At 40.9% G+C, this 21093-nt stretch overlaps 1 protein-coding gene across 2 annotated transcripts in view; it reads right to left on the bottom strand.

The window, feature by feature from the left end:
- Positions 1-638: 638 nt before the first annotated feature.
- LOC144499756 (actin-binding protein WASF3-like) overlaps positions 639-21093 on the bottom strand; it is a 90987-nt gene continuing 70532 nt past the window's right edge. For both annotated transcript variants that reach the window (XM_078222164.1, XM_078222165.1), the window contains exons 7-10: positions 14819-14985; positions 7751-8047; positions 5409-5779; positions 639-2595 (exon numbers count right to left, since the gene is read on the bottom strand). In XM_078222164.1, the coding sequence (XP_078078290.1) occupies positions 2438-2595; positions 5409-5779; positions 7751-8047; positions 14819-14985 (993 nt within the window). In that variant the 3' untranslated portion in view covers positions 639-2437. The remainder of the gene's footprint in view (positions 2596-5408; positions 5780-7750; positions 8048-14818; positions 14986-21093) is intronic.

Here is a 21093-nt window from a genome sequence, read left to right as displayed (position 1 = left end):
TCCCCAACTCCGTGTACCTTTACCCTGTGCAGCAACCTTTTGTGAGGCACCTTATCGAATGCCTTCTGGAAATCTAAATACACCACATCCACCGGTTCCCCTCTGTCAACCGCACTCATTATATCCTCAAATAATTCCAGTAAATTAGTTAAACATGACTTTCCCTTCATGAATCCATGCTGCGTCTGCTTGATTGAACCATTCTTTTCCAGGTGCCCTGCTATTTCTTCCTTAATGATAGATTCCAGCATTTTCCCCAACTACGGATGTTAAGCTAACCGGCCTGTAGTCACCTGCCTTTTGTCTACCTCCTTTTTTAAACAGTGGCGTTACATTAGCTGTTTTCCAATCAGCTGGCACCTCCCCAGAGTCCAGTGAATTTTGATATGGGGTGCAAAAAGTGGATGTCCCAGTAGTTTCAGCATTGGTAAAGACACCCGGCCTTAATATGCAAATGACTGTACCTGGGGTTTGGGATGGGGTCATGAAAGGACAAGCTGGGAGAAGTTGTGTCCTTCCAAACCTCGTCAGAAATTCCATTGGACTTGCAATTCTAAAAGCCACAAATATTTGAGCATTGATATTATCCTCTATGATGTTGGTCAGGTGTTTTAATGAAATTCAAAGACTCTAGGAATTAATGTTTTGTGTTGGGGTTTAGTTTATTTGAATTCATTTTTATAATTTCCAGCATTATAATTTTACACATCCATATACAAGAGTAGAAAAAATTTGCTGTAAAGGAAAATTCAATATGAAACAAATTAAGCACAACTTGTGTTGTACATGGTGATTGTTACATTATTTGAAAATTAAGTATTACTACAAAAATATTAAAACCAACAAATAATAGCAAATAAACACAATTTACTTGAATTAATTACAAATATATCTATGGCAATGCATACAGAAAATAAAATAAATTTTGAGCTATTGACAATATATCTGCTTGCTACTTCATAGAAATTCTATACATTATCAGAACAGTTTATCATTTCTATGTAGTATTGAATTACATTTTTTTTTCCAATTTATAATACTGTTTGTATGGGCAATACTGCAATTTTCATCACAAAATAAAATGGTAGGTCTAAAGACAAATTAATTTTATGCCTTGCTATGTTGCAGTTATGATACACGGATGATGGTCAGAGATTCAATGAAGATTTAGGTTTATTTCATGTGCAGCTATTGATTATCTACCTTGGACAAAGGGGAGTAAGTGGAGTACCCCATCACTGTTGATTAGAAATTAAATCCTCATAGAAGTGTCAGTATTCCAATTCTTGAACCAGCAGATCCATAAATATTCCAGAGCATCACTGATAGTTAAAATGCTATTTAATTGATGTGACTAATGGGGTAGACTTGTCACTAGGATCAGGGGTTCTTCCCATTTAACTCCAAATAAGCCTACAAATTAAAACAACACACACAGTAGGATGGTCCCAGCAGGGCAGGCTGCCAAAAGTTAAGCAGTGCTTTCTTTATACTGGTAAGCATTTACACTGGATGACTAGGGAGTTGGGTAGTGGAGTAGGACCATTAAGCTTTTGCTCAACTGTTCTCTAGGGTTAGGTAAGTGAGGTGTACTTCTTTGGAGAAGTATTGTGCATTCGATGTCATGCAAATGGGAACTTTACATTTGTGTGTTTATAAAGAACTTAGTTTGGAGAACTCTTAAGCATGTTAATGAGTTTCCACACAGTTCAAGACATCCAGCTGGCCAAAAATAACGATAGTTTCACTTTCTATGGCCACTGAGTCAAAAAAGTTGTTCAATAGGTCAATAAAGCATATTCAATAACACCAAAACTAATAATTAAATATCGTTGAAAACAGACTTTTTGTCAAAGCTTTCCATCTTGCATTCATCAGGTCAATCACAAGAATATTAATGTCAGAGGAAACTACAACTTAATACTGTATGGGAAGAGATTGCTGATGCACTGGTGCATTCTCCATGGCAATACCTCTACCCCCAGAGTACACTTGCCAACCAATAGCAACCTCTTCACATACGGTATGAAGTTGTTGTTTCCCCTGACATTGGTATTCTTGCGATTGTCCTGATGAGTGCATGATGAAAAGCTTTGACAAAATGCCTTTTTTCAACAATACTCAAGCTCTATACTATCAAATGACTACTAATAATTAAATGGCACTAGATATGAGCTACCTAATCTGCTCTTACACAGCATGTTCTTTGTAAATGAAAAGTTATATTTCCATAATGTTTAAATTATACAGTAATACTGCTCGGAGGTGTATTTATACAATTCAATGTAGTTTAATCATCTTAACATTCATAACAGCTACAGCTAGAATTCCTTTTCTCACCTAAAATCCATTCAGATCATTATAACTGTACTGTTTCAGATTCATCTGACATTATTTTGTGACTTCATATTAACTTACTAGCAACACTGAAGCAAAGTTAATCTGACCAGTCATTCTCATCAAACTCTGAATCATCATCCGAATCACTATATTCCACAGCAATACGTCTGGACAGAATAGTTGCAACATCATTCCCAACTGGCTCTCGCTTAGCTTCTTGTTCGCGTTGCTCTTGAACCTTTTTCAGCTGAATACCTAGAATAAGGAAGTTGATTCCAGTAAATCTATCAGATCATTTTCAAAATCAATGGCGACATTTGTTGATTCACAGGGAATAGAGTTTATGCTTAGCAACATGCATCATAATAGGCCAAAGCTAACCTGTTTATTTTTTCAAAAAGATTGAATTTAAGAACTCAAACATAAAACTTCATATGGAATACAATTTGTTCTGTTATTGAAGTATTTAGTGAGGCTGGTCATCTAGTGACTTCTATAAATTACACTCAACAATCATGAACTTTACAGCAGGTAACAAAAATATACAAGAAAGGTAAAAGCAAAATACTGTGAATGCTGGAAATCTGAAATAAAAACAAAAAGTGCTGGAAAGACTCAAGAAGATTTGAGAACAACTGCAAAGAAAGAAACAGTTAACGTTTCAAGTCCAATATGACTCTTTGGAACTGAAGAGAGTTGGAAATATGATGGGTTTTATGCTTTTGAAAAGGGGGAGGGAGGTCAGGTAAAACAAAAAGGAAAGGTCAGGGATAGATTAGAGGAAGGAAAAGATTAAATAACAAAGACATCATAGCACAAAAGGCAAAGGGAGTGTTAATAGTTATAGTAAAGAAACAAAGCTACAATGCTTACTTTGGACCCATGCTTTGAGTCTTTACAACCATTACAACTCCCTTTGCCTTTTGTTCCATGACATCTTGTTATTTTAGACAGAATCTTACCATATTTTTCCAAAGTGTTGGCACTGGTGAGAAAACTGGTGCAAATCCCACAGGCTCTGGCAGCAGGAAATCTTATGGAATAAAGAGTCTTTCTTAACCTTGCGTGAATCATGCTGCACTTGCGGTGGTTGGCCTCTGATTTGCTCACCTCGGGAAAACAACCTCTGCTATCAGTGGGCTGCTGCTTTTAAACATCCCCAGCACTTTTTCAGATCCAATTGAGGAGATGGCTGCCAGAATGCCAGCATCAAGATTCTCAGAGGGAGCACTGACCAAATTCCTGGATGGCGTGGAGTGGAGACAGGACATCTTATGCACATGTTTCCACAAACGTTCATCCACTAAAGTCACCACCCCTCCCTGGAGGCTGTAGCTGCCATAGTGAGTGGCAGCTCACTGCAGAAGAGGTCGGAGCAACAGTGCCACAAAGAGATGAATCACCACCTTCGCAGATCCAAGTTAAGTCTGTCTCATGTTCCTGCTGCACCCCTTAGCGCACCCATCATACATCCAAAATGATTTCTCACCCAGCCACCTCATGGGTTCCCAACACCTGATGCTGCCCATCCCTCCTCCGATTGCAAGGCTGACTGGAGGATTCCCATCATTTTCTGTCTTTCTGTCCAGGGAGATAGTGCCATCACTCCTACGCAATAAGGCCAACAGTGCAAGGCTGACATCCAAAGTGGAGACTCTGGTGCAGGGTTTCAACTGCATGGTGTAGGCAGTAGTGAGGCATTGAGTTTAAAAATTGGCAAGTCATGTTGCAGCTTTATAGAACCTTAGTTAGGCCACACTTGGAATATAGGGTTCAATTCTGGTCGCCACACTACCAGAAGGATGTGGAGGCTTTGGAGAGGGTACAGAAAAGATTTACCAGGATGTTGCCTGGTATGGAGGGCATTAGCTATGCAGAAACCTGGTTTGTCCTCACTGGAACGACAGAGGTTGAGGGGCGACCCGATAGAAGTCTACAAGATTATGAGGGGCATGGACAGAATGGAGAGTCAGGATCTTTTTCTCAGGGTGGAAGAGTCAATTACTAGAGGGCATAGGTTTAAGGTGCGAGAGGCAAGTTTTTTTTTTACACAGAGGGTGGTGGGTGCCTGGAACTCGCTGCCGGTGGAAGTAGTGGAAGCAGATACGACAGTGACATTTAAGGGGCGTCTGGACAAATACATGAATAGGGTGGGAATAGAGGGATATGGCCCCAGTAAGGGTAGGGAGTTTTAATTCAGTCAGGCAGCTTGGTCGGTGCAGGCATGGAGGGCCAAAGGGCCTGTTTCTGTGCTGTAATTTTCTTTGTTCTAGTGGGAATCCATGAGTATCAGCACCAGAGGACCGTGGGGTTTCTGAATCGCACTCCTGCTGCCCCTCTATGCCATGGAGGATGATGTTTAATTCAATTATGCCAGAGCAATGCATGGGCATATTGGCAGAGATTGTTTTCTGTTCCATTCAGGTCCAGGTAGTGGGTAAGGAAAACAGCCAAGTTTCAAAGCAAAACATTGACACAGATAGAACAACTGGTTTCCTTTCCAACAATACTCTCAAAAGAGGGAATACTGGCACAGAACACTTGGAAGTCAGCCATTTGTACAGGTGGTAAATACAATAAAGACATCCTCACTTTTTAGGTGTGGGGAAATATCTTACTTTCTTTCCCACATTCAAAATAACACATTGAGTGATATTGGTTTGAAAGGCTGTTCAATGAGAACTTCAAAAATGGATTAAATTACTTAATAAAATTACAACTGATCCATTCCTCATCCATTCTATGTGGTGTGCAGCAAGGTACTTTCCAAGTGGAAGTTGTCAATTATGGCTTTATAACAAAGAAAATAATCATAAATCATAGGTGCTGTTTTCAGCATGCAGTTAAAAAGCTTTTATTCTACTATTCTGGAGTTTCTGAGGCTCCTCTGCCAAAGTTATTGCAGAGTAGTGGGAGAGTTCCTGTGGAAATACACCCATGGCCCCTCGCCCGGATGATCAAGAGTGTTAAAAGATAGAATCAACAGGGGAAGACCTTTTATCTCATCATGTCTGTTCCAATTCTCTGCAAGAGCAAAACAAATTACATTCTGCACTTGAATTACTTACCCATACGAATAGCAGCAAGAAGGTCACTTCTGGCATCATTGAGAGGAGTTCCTGCTGGTTCATAGCGTTTGTTTTCTACCACAAGCTGACAGTGCATTGGTGAAGAAGCAAGGGAAGAAGGTGGAGCTGGTGGTGCTGGTGGAGGTGGAGGTGGCGGTGGCCCAGGGGGACCAGGTGGTGGAGCTGCTCCAGGTGGAGGTGGGGAAGAAGAGTATGCAGCTCCCACCATTGATCCAGGATGGGAAGCTGGAGGAGTAGGCACTTGGACAGGACTGACAAAAGCAGTTTGCGCTGAAGGAATTACTGGACCAGGAGGGAGCAGAGGAGGACCAGCTGAAGCATAGTACTCCATCATCTGAGAAGCTGGCATGCTGTAATGAATAACAAAGTTAATTTTAACATGGCACTCAACATATGCATCTCACCATTTTATTTCAAGATACCTTTGCTATTTTTGTATCCTAAAAAAATCAACTAGCATGCAATATTCTCTAATCTCTTCCCTGAACATTGTAGGACGGTACTAACTTACAGGCAAAGAAATAGATCAATCAACCTAACAACAAAAATAAAGGTTTTTTTTTTAAACCAAATGTCTCCATGCAAATAACTGAATGATACATCAAGGAACACTTACAGAAGTGTTTCAGATAATACCAAAACACAGAAAACATCCAAATAGGTAACCAAATGCAAACATTTGTCAGAACAAAATATGTAGAACTGTGAAAAGCAAAAATTTAAATTAAAGTAAATACTTCAACAGTGAATGTTTTGTTTATGAACTTTTAAAATTACCTACAAGTTTTCCCGTTGAAAATCTTAGGTTCTTTTCACTAAGGGTATGCTCCAAATGAGAGTCTGATGGCATATCAGCACATTCAAATATGAATAATTAGACACAAGTTAGGCTTAGTATCTGGAGGATGAGCCCAATCCCGTAGAGGTGCATTGGTTGCTTAAATCAGAAATAATAGACTCAGTACTATACTACTCATTCCATCTAACTCAAGAGAAAAGATGGGGAGAGACGGAGGGAATTCTTGGGCACTTGAAAATTGGTAAGCTTATATCTTGAATCTAAAATATCGCAATAACTAATTTTGAAGAATGAGGGTAAGTCACATTTAAACTATCAATTTAAACACATTTATCAATATATTCAGTTACTCTAAGTATTCTGGGAACTTACGATTTGTTTAATTATTATGTTATTACTCAATCATTTATCTGTACAGAATAGGTAGTGCTTTTGAGGATTGACTTTCCTCTGCCCTGTATATGGGGATCATTCATTCTTAGGTGTAGAGAAAAATGGAGCAAAGACCCATGTTACAGAATCACGGCTTTGTTCTGTGTTCCTATTTCTGCATATTTTCAATATTTTCTATCTTTTATCATTTAACAATATAGACAATTAGCGTTTTAGAACTATTGAACAATTGACATTGACTGATATTTTGTGCAATTTTGGTACATTATCACTGCTTCAGGAGCACAAGTGCTACTCCATGCCTCATGTGGAAAGTTTAGACATTTCCTATCCTGGACGGCCTCCCTTCCTCTTTCAATTCACTTGAGTACAACAGATTGTTTCTTTGGTTTCCAGCTGCAGCCTTCTCCCATCTAACATTGTGCTCCCACCTGCTGGCCAAATACCATTTCTCACATTAAAGATAAAATTCCAGAGTCTCACACTGTGAGGACATGACAGTTTGCTGAGTATCTAAGCACCTGTCAGCCTGATTCTCATTCAGTGTTAAAATTGGGACTACTGTGTTCCCTACTGGACTTTTAAAAGCTTGAGATTAACCCAATTTAACAACTTTAATCTCTCTTCTGTGCCAAGATGTGAAACTTAAAATACATTTCAAGGATTTAATTATGTTGCACCCAATGGACAAACAGAAGTATGCGAATCTATCAGACTAATACAACTGCATATTTCCCTCTTGCCAGTTCATCCTCTTAAGTGATGGGTAGGCTAATAACATTTTCCCAATAAAAATGAGAGAAATGCTTTACTGTAGAAGAATGTGAAAAAATACTTAAATGTAAAGAGATAACTAGATATTGCAATACATCAAATCTGCTGAGGCATTATAAAGTATATTATGCCCAAGGTAACAAAATGCCATGAATTTCTAACATTAGTAAATCTTAAATCAATACTGGTACACTCTATAGCAGGCTAATGCGATCGGTTTAAATTCTATCATATACAATACAGAGAAACAAAAATAAAATTACAAAATAGTTCTCCAAAGATTACCTTGGAGGAATTGGATTACAATTCAAAACTTCTTAATATTTTGCCAACTGATGAGATTCAAGCTATTTACCTGTAGTCCACTGGTTGTTGTGGTGGTGGTGGTGGAGGTGGTGGTGGGGCACCACCATTTACAATGGTTGGTGGAGGAGGTGGTGGAGGTTGTTGAGGCCTGTTCAGAGTACCATGTCTGAATCCTGTTGAGGAGGATCTGTAGTCATGTTCCTGGGCCTGATTCCCTGTCAACATTTGCTGCTGGTTATCACCAGACATGTATGAAGTTGACATTTGCTGCTGCTGTTGCAGCGAATGATGTACATGATTTGGAGTAGCTGGGTATGAGTAATCTGTAAGATCTGATCCATGAGATCTGGTGTCAAAAGCAGAGACAAAATGTTTCATATGCAGCAAATGTAATAGAAAGTACTCTGCAAAGTGTTTCATGATTAGATTTCAAAACAATATATCAAAATTGAAATATAGTATGCTAATTGAACATACAAACAATATTTAATATATTTAATTTAGGACCTTCAGAATATTTGGTTGATTTTAAAATTTCTGCAATGTACTGTTGCACTTGAATGCATCATCTTCACAAAATTAAATTTTACTATTTTTCGTAATTTTAAAAATATCACAAAATCTTATCCATCAAAATTTGTGAGGCAACAGAATATATAACAAAAAGATAGATTTGAAAACAACATTGATCAAGTCATTTATCTGCAAGCTGGGAAAGAATAAAATAAAAATCCTGAAGAGACAGACTGTTCAATAAAGAGAAGATGGTGGTGTCGTGGTAATGTCACTAGTGATCCAGAATTTCTGGAGACATGGGTTTAAATGCCACAGTGGCAGCTGGTGGCATTTAAATTTATTGATAAATATGGAATACAAAGCTAGTTTCAGTGATGATGACAACTATAATCATTTGTTACAAAGATCCATTTGACTCATTATTGTCCTTTAGGCAGTAATGCTACCCTTTCCCAGTATGGCCTACATGACACTCCAAACCCTATAACAAAATGGCCTGGCAAACCACTCAGTTCAAGAGCAATTATGGATGGGCAACAAATATGGATGGCCTTCACAGTGATGCGTACATCCCATGAAAGAAAAAAGATGGCAATGAGTCGAAGCAGATTTTATAAGTGAGCCGATCAAAGTCTACCCTGCTAAAGTCTAACACTGATCCAAGAGATTGGCAAAAGTACCCACATGTGGAGCAAAGATGACTTCCATTACTCTTGTCTCATTCTCCTAATAAAAACACAAGTATTGATGTATTAATTAATTTAAGGCAATGACTATCTAAATAGAACAAAGTTTCTGATTCTTAGCTGTGTGTGTTATCTTTCAAGTACTTAATTGCAACTTCCCTGCAGTTGAGTTAAAGAACAAAGAAAAGTACAGCACAGGAACAGGCCCTCCAAGCCTGTGCCGATCATGATGCCCTAACTAACCTAAAAATAAAACCTTGTGCCCTTACTCGGTCCATATTCCTCCCTGTTCATGTACCCATCCAGATGCCTCTTAAATATTGCTAATGTGCCTGCTTCCACCACCTCCTCTGGAAGCGCGTTCCAGACATCCACCACTCTCTGCGTGAAAAACTTTCCCCCTTTCACTTGAACCTGTGCCCCCTTGTAATCAACACTTCCACCCTTGGAAAAAGCCTCTGACTATCCACCTGTCAATACCTCATCATTTTGTAGACTCTATCAGGTCTCCCCTCAACCTCCATTTTTCCAGTGAAAACAATCCTAGTTTATTCAACCTCTCCTCATAGCCAACACCCACAAGACCAGGCAACATCCTGATTCCATGTCCTTCTGTTAGTGTGGTGACCAGAATTGCACGCAATAATCCAAATATGGCCTAACCAAGATTTTATATCGCTGCAACATGATTTCTCAACTCTTGTACTCAATGCCCCGACTAATGAAGGCAAGCATGTCATATGCCTTCTTAATCATCTTGGCCACCTATGTTGCCATTTTTTGGGAACTGTGGACCTGCACGCTCAGATCCTCTGTACATTAATGTTCCTAAGAGTTCTGCCATTTTCAGTATAATTGACACCTAAATTTGATCCTCCAAAATGCATCACCTTGCATTTGTCTGGATTAAACTCCATCAGTCATTTCTGTGTCCAAGTCTCCAATCTATCTATGTCCAGTTGTACCCTCTGACAATCCCCGACAGTATCAGCAAATCCACCAATCTTCGTGTCATCCGCAAACTTACTAATCAGACCACCCATATTTTCCTCCAGATCATTTATATATACAAATGTGAGGTGATGCATTTTAGTAGATCCAATTCAGGTGGGAACTATAAAATAAATGGCAGAACCATCAGGAGCATAGACACACAGAGATCTGGGCGTGCAGGTCCACAGATCCTTAAAAGTGGCAGCACAAATGGAAACGGTGGTGGAAGAAAGTATAGGGCATTCTTGCCTTCATCAGACGGGGCATCAAGTATAAAAGTTGGCAAATTATGTTAGTTACGTAAAATGTTGGCTTGGCCACATTTGGAATACGGTGTCCAATTCTGTTCACCACACTACCAGAAGGATGTGGAGGCTTTGGAGAGAATACAGAAAAGGTTTGCCAGGATGTTGTCTGGTATGGAGGGTATTAGCTAGGAGGAGAGATTGAATAAACTGGGATTGTTCTCCCTGGAAAGCCGGAGGCTGAGGGGCGACCTGATAGAGGTTTATAAAATTATGAGGGGTATAGATAGGGTGAACAGTTGGAAGCTTTTTCCCAGGGCAGAAATAACAATTACAAGGGGGCACAAGTTCAAGGTGAGGAGGGAAAGGTTCAGTGGAGATGTGCTGGGGAAGTTATTTTGCACAGAGGGTGGTGGGGACTTGGAATGCACTGCCAAGTGAGGTGGTTGAGGCAGATACATTAGCGACATTTAAGACTTATCTGGATAGACACATGAACAGACTGGGAATAGAGGGATGCAGGCGTTTGGTCTAGATAGGACAACATGATCAGCACAGGCTTGGAGGGCCAAAGGGCCTGTTCCTGTGCTGTACTGTTCTTGGTTCTTTGTTGTACAAACAACAGAGGTCCCAGCACTGATCCCTGCGAAACACCACTAGCTACAGATCTCCATTCTGAAAAAGACCCTTCCACCGCTACTCTCGGTCTTCTATAGCCACGCCAGTTCTATATCCTTCTAGCTAGCCCACCCCAAATCCCATGTGATTTTAGTTTTTGTACCAGTCTGCCATGTGGGACTTGTCAAACACCTTATTAAAGTCCATATAAGCAACATCCACAGCCCTTCCCTCATCATTAATCTTTATCACCTCTTCAAAAAACTCAATCAAGTTGGTGAGACATGACCTTCCCCGTACAAAACCACTCTGCCTAACTCGTCCATTTTCCTCCAAATGTGCACATATCCTGTCCCTCAGTATCTTCTCCAAAGTTTCCCCACCACTGATGTCAGGCTCACCAGCCTATAAATTCCTGGATTATCCCCGCTTCCTTTCTTAAACAAAGGAACAACATTGACTATTCCCCAGTCCTTTGGAACCTCGCCTGTGGTCAAAGAGAGTGTGAAGATAATTGTTAAGACCCCAGCTATTTCTTCCCTTGCCTCCCACAGTAGCCTGGGATAGATCCCATCCAGCCCCGGGGACTTGTCTACCTTAGTGCAATCTAGGATACTCAACACTCCCTCCTTCAATATATTGGCATTTTCTAGGGCGTTCACACACCTATCCCTGACCTCAACATCCATCATGCCCTTCTTCTTGGTGAATACCGATACAAAGTACTCAATTAGGATCTCACTCACTTCCTGTGGCGCCATGCCTAACTTCCCTCCATTGTCCTCGAGTGGGCCTACTCTTTCTCTTGCTCCTAACATATGCATAAAAAGCCTTGAAAGTTTCCTTGACCCGGTTTGCTGAAGATATTTCATGGCCCCTGATAGCCCTCCTAATTCCACGTTTAAGTTCCTTTCTCCTTTCACTGTACTCCGCAAGGGCTTTGTCATTTTTTAGATACCTAGACCTATGGTATGCTTCCTTTTTCCTTTTGACTAAGCTTACAATTTCCCTCGTCATCCATGGTTCCTGAATCCTGCCGGTCCTGTCCTTCATTTTTTCAGGGACATGCCTGTCCTGCACTTCAATCATAGAAATCATAGAAACCCTACAGTACAGAAAGAGGCCATTTGGCCCATCGAGTCTGCACCGACTACAATCCCACCCAGGCCCTACCCCCATATCCCTACATATTTTATCCACTAATCCCTCTAACCTACACATCTCAGGACACTAAGGGGCAATTTTAGCATGGCCAATCAACCTAACCCGCACATCTTTGGACTGTGGGAGGAAACCGGAGCACCCGGAGGAAACCCACGCAGACACAAGGAGAATGTGCAAACTCCACACAGACAGTGACCCAAGCTGGGAATCGAACCCAGGTCCCTGGAGCTGTGAAGCAGCAGTGCTAACCACTGTGCTACCGTGCCGCCCACTAGCCCCATCCGGGGCCGGATGGGATCTCTCCCAGGCTACTGTGGGAGGCAAGGGAAGAAATAGCTGGGGTCTTAACAATTATCTTCACACTCTCTTTGACCACAGGCGAGGTTCCAAAGAATCAACTGGCTTTTAAAAGCCTCCCACATGCCAGATATGGATTTGCCAATCTACATTCCCCAGTTCTTGTCTAATTTGGATGTAATTGGCCCTCACCCAATTAAATACCCTCACCCGAGGGCCACCCTCGTCCTTATCCATGACTACCTGAAATCTTATGGAATTATGGTCACTAAGCCCAAAATGCTCCCCTACTGAAAAATCGATCACCTGGCCTGGCTCATTCAAGTCTACTAAGTTCTTAGATAAAAGGATTCAATTGCAGAAAGATTATTTCCTTTGGGCAGGGAATCCAGAACAAAAAGGGTATAACCTTAAATTTAGAGTTAAGCCATCCAGGAGTTTTCTTCTATTTTTACTTGATATATAGATGTCGCTGGCTGGGCCAGCATCTATTGCACATCTTTAATTGCTCTTGAACTGAGTGGCTTTCTAGGCCATTGAAAATATGGCATGTTTTTCCCAACAAGTGTTGGAAATGTGGAACTATATTCTAAGGTTTTTAAGGCTGCCAAATTGAAATCTTTAAGCTAAAATGCCCAGATCGACCTCAACACCATCACTCCACAATCTCTGTTGTCAAACTGTTTGCCCAGCATCCAGTCCTAAATGAATTGAAACACTGGTAAAACTGAAGATACTGTCCTTGACCCCGCAATAAAATCTCTTCCTGGCTACCAATTCCATTCCCCGCCACTGTCTCAGGCTAAACCAGGCTGCTTGCAATCTTATTTGACCCTGCGTTTAGCTGTGGATCCAAAGTAAATGAACTCTCACTACCTTGTATTGAATATCGCCCGTCACACTTTTGCCCACTCTTCTAATTTGCCTATGTTACTTTGTAACTTCTTGCTCCCATCTACAGAACTTACTGTTCCTCCTAATTCAGTGCCACCTGTAAACTTGGGATATACAACTCTGTCTTTCCACCCAAGTTACTGATATATGCTGATGCCCAGTACAGATCCCCATAGAACACCACTGGTCACATTTCATCAAAAAGTGCATTTCCTTTACACTAATATCTACCTACTATGTCCCACATATCTGATCATGTCATGTCACAAGATTACCTCCAATTCTGTACGCTTCGATTTTAGTCAGAAAGAGAATTTGATGAAGGTATAAACAAGCTTAGCATAGCTGGGGAGACAGGTTATGGATAAAGACATTCAAGATGCCACTTGATAAAGAAATGCAGTGACATGAGACCATTATGCTGAGTGATGGAAGTGTGTACGAGTTGCATCTACACAGGAGGAAACAACTGGGGATAGAGAACTGGAAATTGCCTGAGACCGAAAATTGTAAAAATATATGTAAGTGTGACAGTTGCATGTGGAGACTGGACAAGTAATTAAAGAATGGAGTAAAAATAACTTGGATTTGGTGGGGAAGCAGAAAGCTTAAAAAAATGGGCCTGCCACTTTGTCTCCACCATGTGTCAAAATACTTGATGAAGAGGATTGCATTACTTTATAAATTGATATCTGTAAGGAAGTCTCTGTATATTTTAAGTTCACTTCACCAAAACTTGGGTAAATTAACACTATAAGCCATATATATTTTAGAGTTACATTGGAAAGGAATATTTTCAAGAAATATTTAATTTGTGAGTACTGTAGATCGCAGCATTTAAGTCGACCCAGCATATATGACAACCCCATTTTTTCGATACCAAAATACATGTTTAGACTTATACAAGGCATATGTGTCAATTCCTTCCCCAACTCCACTTTTCTGCTAATAAATGAATATTTCAGGCTATACTCACATTAGGAGTTGGCCTCAAATTTTTTAGATCAGAGGTACATGTTTAGTGTTACACTTATAAGTCCAAGCTTGGGATAAAGCAGGCAATATGGGCAGTGTTGCCAAGATATATGGGAGTTTAAGACATGCCTACAAAGAGCAGGCCACACATGGTGACTGGTGAAGAGAAATGGGTCCTCCTGCACTAATAGTTCACATTTTATACTCAGGTTGACCCCCATTTTTGCGAGGATTCTTTGATGCTTCAAAAGTTAACATATAGGCCACGATCTTCAGTTATTCTCCCCTTCATCAATTACACACTCGTTCTCCAACATAAATTAAAATAGGACTTTAAAGTACAAATATTAAACAATTTACAATACAGCACCAAAAAGGGCAACAAAGACAAACTGAAACTGATTGATCTGTTAATTGCACTATAAACATTTCTGAGCAGTTATGAAGAAGCTACTGGAAGAGTTAGAAGAAAGAAATTTGTCATTCTGAATTAGTTGAGCAGAGAGTTCATAAAGTGGAAAGACCCAGAATACCCAGAAAGATTTTTTTGCTGCATGAAGATGCTTCATTAGTACAATCAAATGCTCCCCGGCATGTCATTGATTAGAGCAGTAAGCCCAATTAAAAGATTAGGATACTGCTGCTCTCATGCAGCAAAGTCATTGAAACAAGACCTGAAGCAGGATTGGTACCAAAGCAGTTAGAGCTTTGATAATAAAACTAACAAACCCTTTAAGCATTTTCTCCTCTTTCATGCCCTCGGCCTGCTCCAATTCCTTTGCGTCAGTCATGAACTCTTTGCCCATTTTCATTCTCTCCCATTCTTCTTTTCTTGTTCTGACTTTTCTCACATTAACTTGGTGATTTCTGTTTGAATTCAACTTATGTTTCTCTCTCTGGAGGGGAAACCATACCAATATAGGAAATAAACATAAGACCAGCAGCAGTTGCTTAAACAAAGTTCTTTGGGAAAGAAAGCCTCCCAGCTCAACTTAAGAATGCAAGTGAACCAAAACAATATAAAGGGTAACACTGAAAAAGAAACATGATGTCAAAGCTTTTCATGTTGCACTCATCGGGACAGACACAATATGCCAAATTTCAAACGTAGACTGCATGAGAAAAAGGCACAGATTCGTTAGCAAGTTGACTCTGGTTGAGACCTTGCCATGGATTACTTACCAAGAAACTCCTGTCTCTAGGCTTTCGTTTAATTCAAAAAAGGTGCATTCCTGCATCTGTCCTGATGGATGCAAGGCAAAAAGCTTCAATAGTGTGTCTTTTTTTTTTCCAAGCAACATTTGAATTCTGCTCGACCACTTGACAAAATGGATAAGATTCAGAAAATGGGAAGTCTCAACCACTGCTCAAAAGGCAGATTTTAGTGACCAAGTCAAAATTCATCGTACAGTAATTATGAATGTCAACATAAAACTATGATTAGCTACCATTTTGAAATTCTTGAACTGACTTGGATAATTATGACTGATGATTGTTAACTGCAAGTACAACAAGTTGATTCATAGGAAATTAAGTCCTGTGAAATGTACATCCTGTTCTATTTGGGGACTCCAGGACACTTATTGTGCCTTGGACAGACACATGTGCAGGAAGTATCATCAGCTGGGGAAGTTCAAGTTCTGGGCTTTGGAGCTTGAATAGCAGTGAGCCTCATTGCGATATATCCATAAGGCTGAGAGCAATGTGGATAGCACATTTCTGGATGCACATTAAGAGTGAGCAAGCAGAGAGGGAATGGATGACCACAAGATTATCAAGAAGCACCAGGTAGTGCAGGAGACCCAGGAATATATTATCTTCTCTAACCAGTATTTAATTTGAATACTGGTGAGGGTGATGGTTCCTCTGTGCAGTGCGGCCAGAGTCAAATGGGCACCATGGTTAGCTCAGCTGTGCAGGTCAGGAAGGAGGAGGATTTGAAAAGCAACAATGTTACTGGGGATTCTATAGTTAGGGAAACAGACAGGCTCTTCCGTGGCTGAAAACTCGATTCCAAATTTATTCCAGGGTGGAATGTTGTCTCTCTGGTGCTAACGGCCAGGATATCACTGAGCAGCTGCTGGATGTTCCGAGATGGGGATCCTGAACAGATATATGGACCATAGTCTCTGTTTTTAAAGTTTAAAGATTATTTATTACTGTCACAAGTAGGCTTACATTAACACTGCAATGAAGTTACTGTGAAAATCCACTAGTCGCCACACTCTGGCGCTTGTTCACGTACACTGAGGAAAATTTAGCATGGCCAATGCACCTAACCAACATGTCTTTTGGACAATGGGAGGAAACCCACATAGACATGGGAAAAACATGCAGACTCCACACAGACAGTGACCCAAGCCAGGAATCGAACCCAGGTCCCTGGCACTGTGAGGCAGCAGTGGTAACCACTGTGCTGCCTCTGGCAGCTTGCCCTCTCCATCACAACGTTTTGCAACCTCTCAGAAGAAAGGGGGATAGGGTTCTGCAGTCAGATGTTAGGTAAGAGGTTAACAAGCAGAACATCAAAAGAAGAAATCTTTACATTATTCCTAGTGTCATGCACTAGTGAGTACTGGAATAGGAGGATTATGCAGATGAATATGCAATTGAAGAGATGGTGCAGGAAGGACTTTAGATTCCTGGCACATAGGGACTGGTTCTGGGGCAGTGGGACCAGATAGTAGTATTGCAACAGGATGTCCTCATGGGTGATTTGCTAATGATGCAAGAGAGGGTTCAAAGTAATAGCAGAGGGATGGAAAGAGGATGGAGATTTAGAAAGGTAAGCATTGTGCAAAAACGGATTAGGACAGACAGCTAGCACTCTAATAAGAAATAGGAAGGAGTTAGATAAAGAGGTTATTAATTCAGGTTATTAATGTGTGCATATAAATAAACAAAATGCAGCAATTAAAGTTTGATGATTTGCTGGCATGGAAAGCCACATGGGGAAGCAATATTGTGACAAGAGAGACTTGGGCTCAACTTAGAACTGGGTGCTCAATATTTTGAATACAAGGGGCGTGATCTTACCAGCCATTCATGCCACACTCCCACTGCAGCGAAGAGAGAGAACTTAGCGCCCAGCCAAATTGCCGTTCACTACTGCGGGATGGGAAAACCCCATTGGTGTGAACGGCTGTGACATTCCAGCCAAGGTGTTTGGAAAGGAAAGAAAGAGGAAGCAATAACAGCCTTGCTTAAGGAGAACATTGAGTGCTGAAGAAAGAGAATGTCCTACAGTGGTCAGAGGTTTGGTTATTATTTGGTTACAGAAGTAACTGAGGTGTCATTACACTAACAGCTGCATTCTAGAGGCCAACAGCTAGTAGGAATGATATGGAGGATTAAATTGGCAGGGAAATTAGGGACGTGCTAGAACAATAGGTAGTGATTTTACTTATTCTAATGTAGAGCAGGAAAGTCATATAAAAGGTAGAGAAGGGGCACAACTAGGAGGAAGGCATTACTGGATCAGGTTGTGGGGAATGAGGTCAAAGAACAAAGAACAATACAGCACAGGAACAGGCCCTTCGGCCCTCCAAGCCTGCGCCGCTCATGTGCCCAATTACACCATTCGTTTGTATCCCTCTATTCCCAGTCTGTTCATGTGGCTATCTAGATAAGTCTTGAACGATCCCAGCGTGTCCACCTCAATCACCTTGCTCGGCAGTGCATTCCAGACACTCTGTGTAAAATACATACCCCTAACATCTGTGTTGAACCTTGCCCCCCTCACCTTGAACCTGTGACCCCTTGTGTTCGTCACCTCTGACCTGGGAAAAAGTTTCCCACTGTTCACCCTATCTATGCCCATCATAATTTTATACACCTCTATGTGGTCGCCCCTCATCTTCTGTCTTTCCAGGGAGAACATCCCCAGTTTACCCAATCTTTCCTCATAGCTGAGACCTTCCATACCAGGCAACATCCTGGTAAACCTTTTCTGTACTCTCTCCAAAGCCTCCACGTCCTTCTGGTAGTGTGGCAACCAGAACTGGATGCAGTATTCCAAATGTGGCCCAACCAACGTTCTATCAACGTTCTAGCCGCAACATCATATGCCAACTTTTATATTCTATGCCCTGTCCAATAAAGGCAAGCATGCCATATGCCTTCTTCACCACCCTCTCCACTTGTGCTGCCACCTTTAAGGATCTGTGGACTTGTATACCCAGGTCCCTCTGTGTGTCTATACTCCTGATAGTTCTGCCATTTATTGTATAGCTCCCCCTTACATTAGATCTACCGAAATGCATCACTTCGCATTTATCTGGATTAAATTCCGTCTGCCATTTCTCCGCCCAATGTTCCAGCCTATCTATATCCTGCTGTATTCTCTGACAATGTTCATCACTATCCGCAACTCCAGCAATCTGTGTCATCCGCAAACTTACTGATCACACCAGCTACATCTTCCTCCAAATCATTTATATATATATCACAAACAGCAGAGGTCCCAGTACAGAGCCCTGCGGAACACCACTAGTCACAGACCTTCAAACGGAAAAAGACCCCTCCACTGTTACCCTCTGTCTTCTATGGCTAAGCCAGTTCTCCACCTATCTAGCTAGCTCACCTTTTATCCCGTGAGATTTAAGCTTTTGCACCAGCCTGCCATGAGGGACCTTGTCAAACGCTTTACTAAAATCCATATAGACGACATCCACGGCCCTTCCCTCATCAATCGTTTTTGTCACCTCCTCAAAAAACTCAACCAAATTTGTGAGGCATGACCTCCCTCGTACAAAACCATGCTGTCTATTGCTAATGAGATTATTCAGTTCTAAATGCGCATATATCCTATCTCCAAGAATCTTCTCCAACAATTTCCCTACCACAGACGTCAAGCTCAACGGCCTATAATTACCCGGGTTATCCTTGCTACCCTTCTTAAATAACGGGACCACATTTGCTATCCTCCAATCCTCTGGGACCTCACCTGTGTCCAGCGAAGAGACAAAGATTTCCGTTAGAGGCAAAGGTCAGTCAAGATGATCAAGTATCAGTAGCAGATCTTTTAGGGGGCAGTGATCATTGTATTATAAAAGTTCACAATAAAACTGTAATCGAACAATGAGTTGCATTTTAAGAGAAGGTTTGGGTACAGTCAAGGTACACTCCCAAGAGGGAGAGAGGCAGAGCACAGGGTGATAAAAGTAATAGGAAGTAAAATGAAACAGAAAAAGGGAGCCTATTACATACATCAGGCAGTTAATACAAGTGAGAACCAATATAGAAAATTCAGAGGGGAGATGAGAAAGGAAAAAGTTGCAAAGAGCGTATGAGAAGAGACTGCAACTAACAAAGACAATCCAAAATCTTCTCGAAGCATACAAATGGTAAAAGGCTAGAAAGAGGAAGGGTGGGGTCAACAAGGAGACCTACAAATGAAGACGAGGTCATGGCTAAGATGCAAAATAACTATTTTGCATCCATCTGATCAAGGAAGAGAATGCTTCCAAAGTTAAAGTGTAACATGAGCTAGTTGAGACACTAGATAGCCTAAAAATTGATAAAAGTTTAGGTACTAGAAAGATTGGATGTACTTAAAGTTGATAAGTCACCAGGACCAAATCAGATGCATTCAAGAATGCTGAGAAGCAAGGGTGGAAATTACAAGAGGTACCCTCCCCAAACTTCCAATTTTCCTTGGATACAAGAATGCTTCCAGAAAATTGGGAAATTGCAAATGTTACAGCCTTGTTAAAAAAAGATGCAAGAATAAACCCTGCAATTAGTGGTTAGTTTTTACCACTCAGTGGTAGAAAAGCGTATAAATTCAGGACAAAATAAATGAACAGTCACCAAGCCAGCACAGATTTGTCAAGGCAAATAATGTTTAACCAACATGACAGTGTTTTTGATGAGGGTAATAAGAGGATGGGTGCAAGGGCTTCAAAAAGCATTTGATAAAGAACCACATTAATAGGTTTGTAAGAAAAGTTGAAGTCAATGGAATAAAAGGACCAGTGGCAGCATGGTTAAGAAGTTGGCTGAATGAGAGGGAAGAATAGAAAGTAGTGGTGAAAGACTGTTTTTTGGACTGGAGGAGGCTATACAGTTGGATGTCCCAGAAGTCGATGCTGGGACCATTGGTCTTCTAGATTTATATTAGTGACTTAGAAGCACAAAACACAATTTCAAAATTTGCAGATGACCCCAAACTTGGAAGTATATGGTGAACCATGAGGACAATAGCGATGGACTTCAAGAGAATATGGAACAGGCAAACACATGGCATGCGCGATTTAATGCAGAGAAGTGTGAAATTATACATTTTAGCAGGAAGAATAAGGGGAAGCAGTACAAAATAAAGGGTACAATTTTAAAGGGGCTGAAGGAACAGCGAGACTAGGAGCATATGTGCACCAATTGTTGAAGGTGACAGGGAAGGTTGAAAGAATTAAAAAGGCATCAGCATCCTGAGCTTTAAAAATGAAAGCATAGAGTATAGAAACAAGGAAGTTATGTTGAACCTTTGTAAAGCATGGTTAGCCTCAACTAAAGTATTGTGTACAATTCTGCACACAGTGCTTTCGGAAGGATATGAATGTTTTTGGGACAGTGCAGAAAAGAAATGGGAATGGTTCTGGTTTGTAGAAGTTGGGGTTGTTATCCTTACAGCAGAGAAAGTTCAGAGGTGATCTGATAGAGATTTTCAAATTCATGAAGGGTCTAGACAGAATAAATAGAGAGGAACTGTTCCCTTTTGCCAGAAAGGTCAAAAGCCAGAGGACACAGATTTCAGGTAATTGACAAAAGGAACCAACTTCTTTATGCAGTGGGATTTTTTTTTAAATCGCAGGTCAGATAAGACATTGGAGCCGGAGGCTTCATCATCCATTTCACTTCCAGATTTGGGTGCCCATCCACTATTCTTAACTGGATGGGGCTCCCAGAGCCTGTCATTTAATTAGCTGCCTCCTCCAAAATCACCCAATGGATAGCAGTGATGACAATTGTGTGTTCCTAACCTGCATTTCATACCAGGGACTCAA

This window comes from Mustelus asterias, chromosome 10 (assembly GCF_964213995.1).
Source record: "Mustelus asterias chromosome 10, sMusAst1.hap1.1, whole genome shotgun sequence".
Classification (NCBI taxonomy): domain Eukaryota; kingdom Metazoa; phylum Chordata; class Chondrichthyes; order Carcharhiniformes; family Triakidae; genus Mustelus; species Mustelus asterias.
Note: the sequence above shows the minus strand (reverse complement) of the source record. Positions and strands in the feature narration are given on the sequence as shown.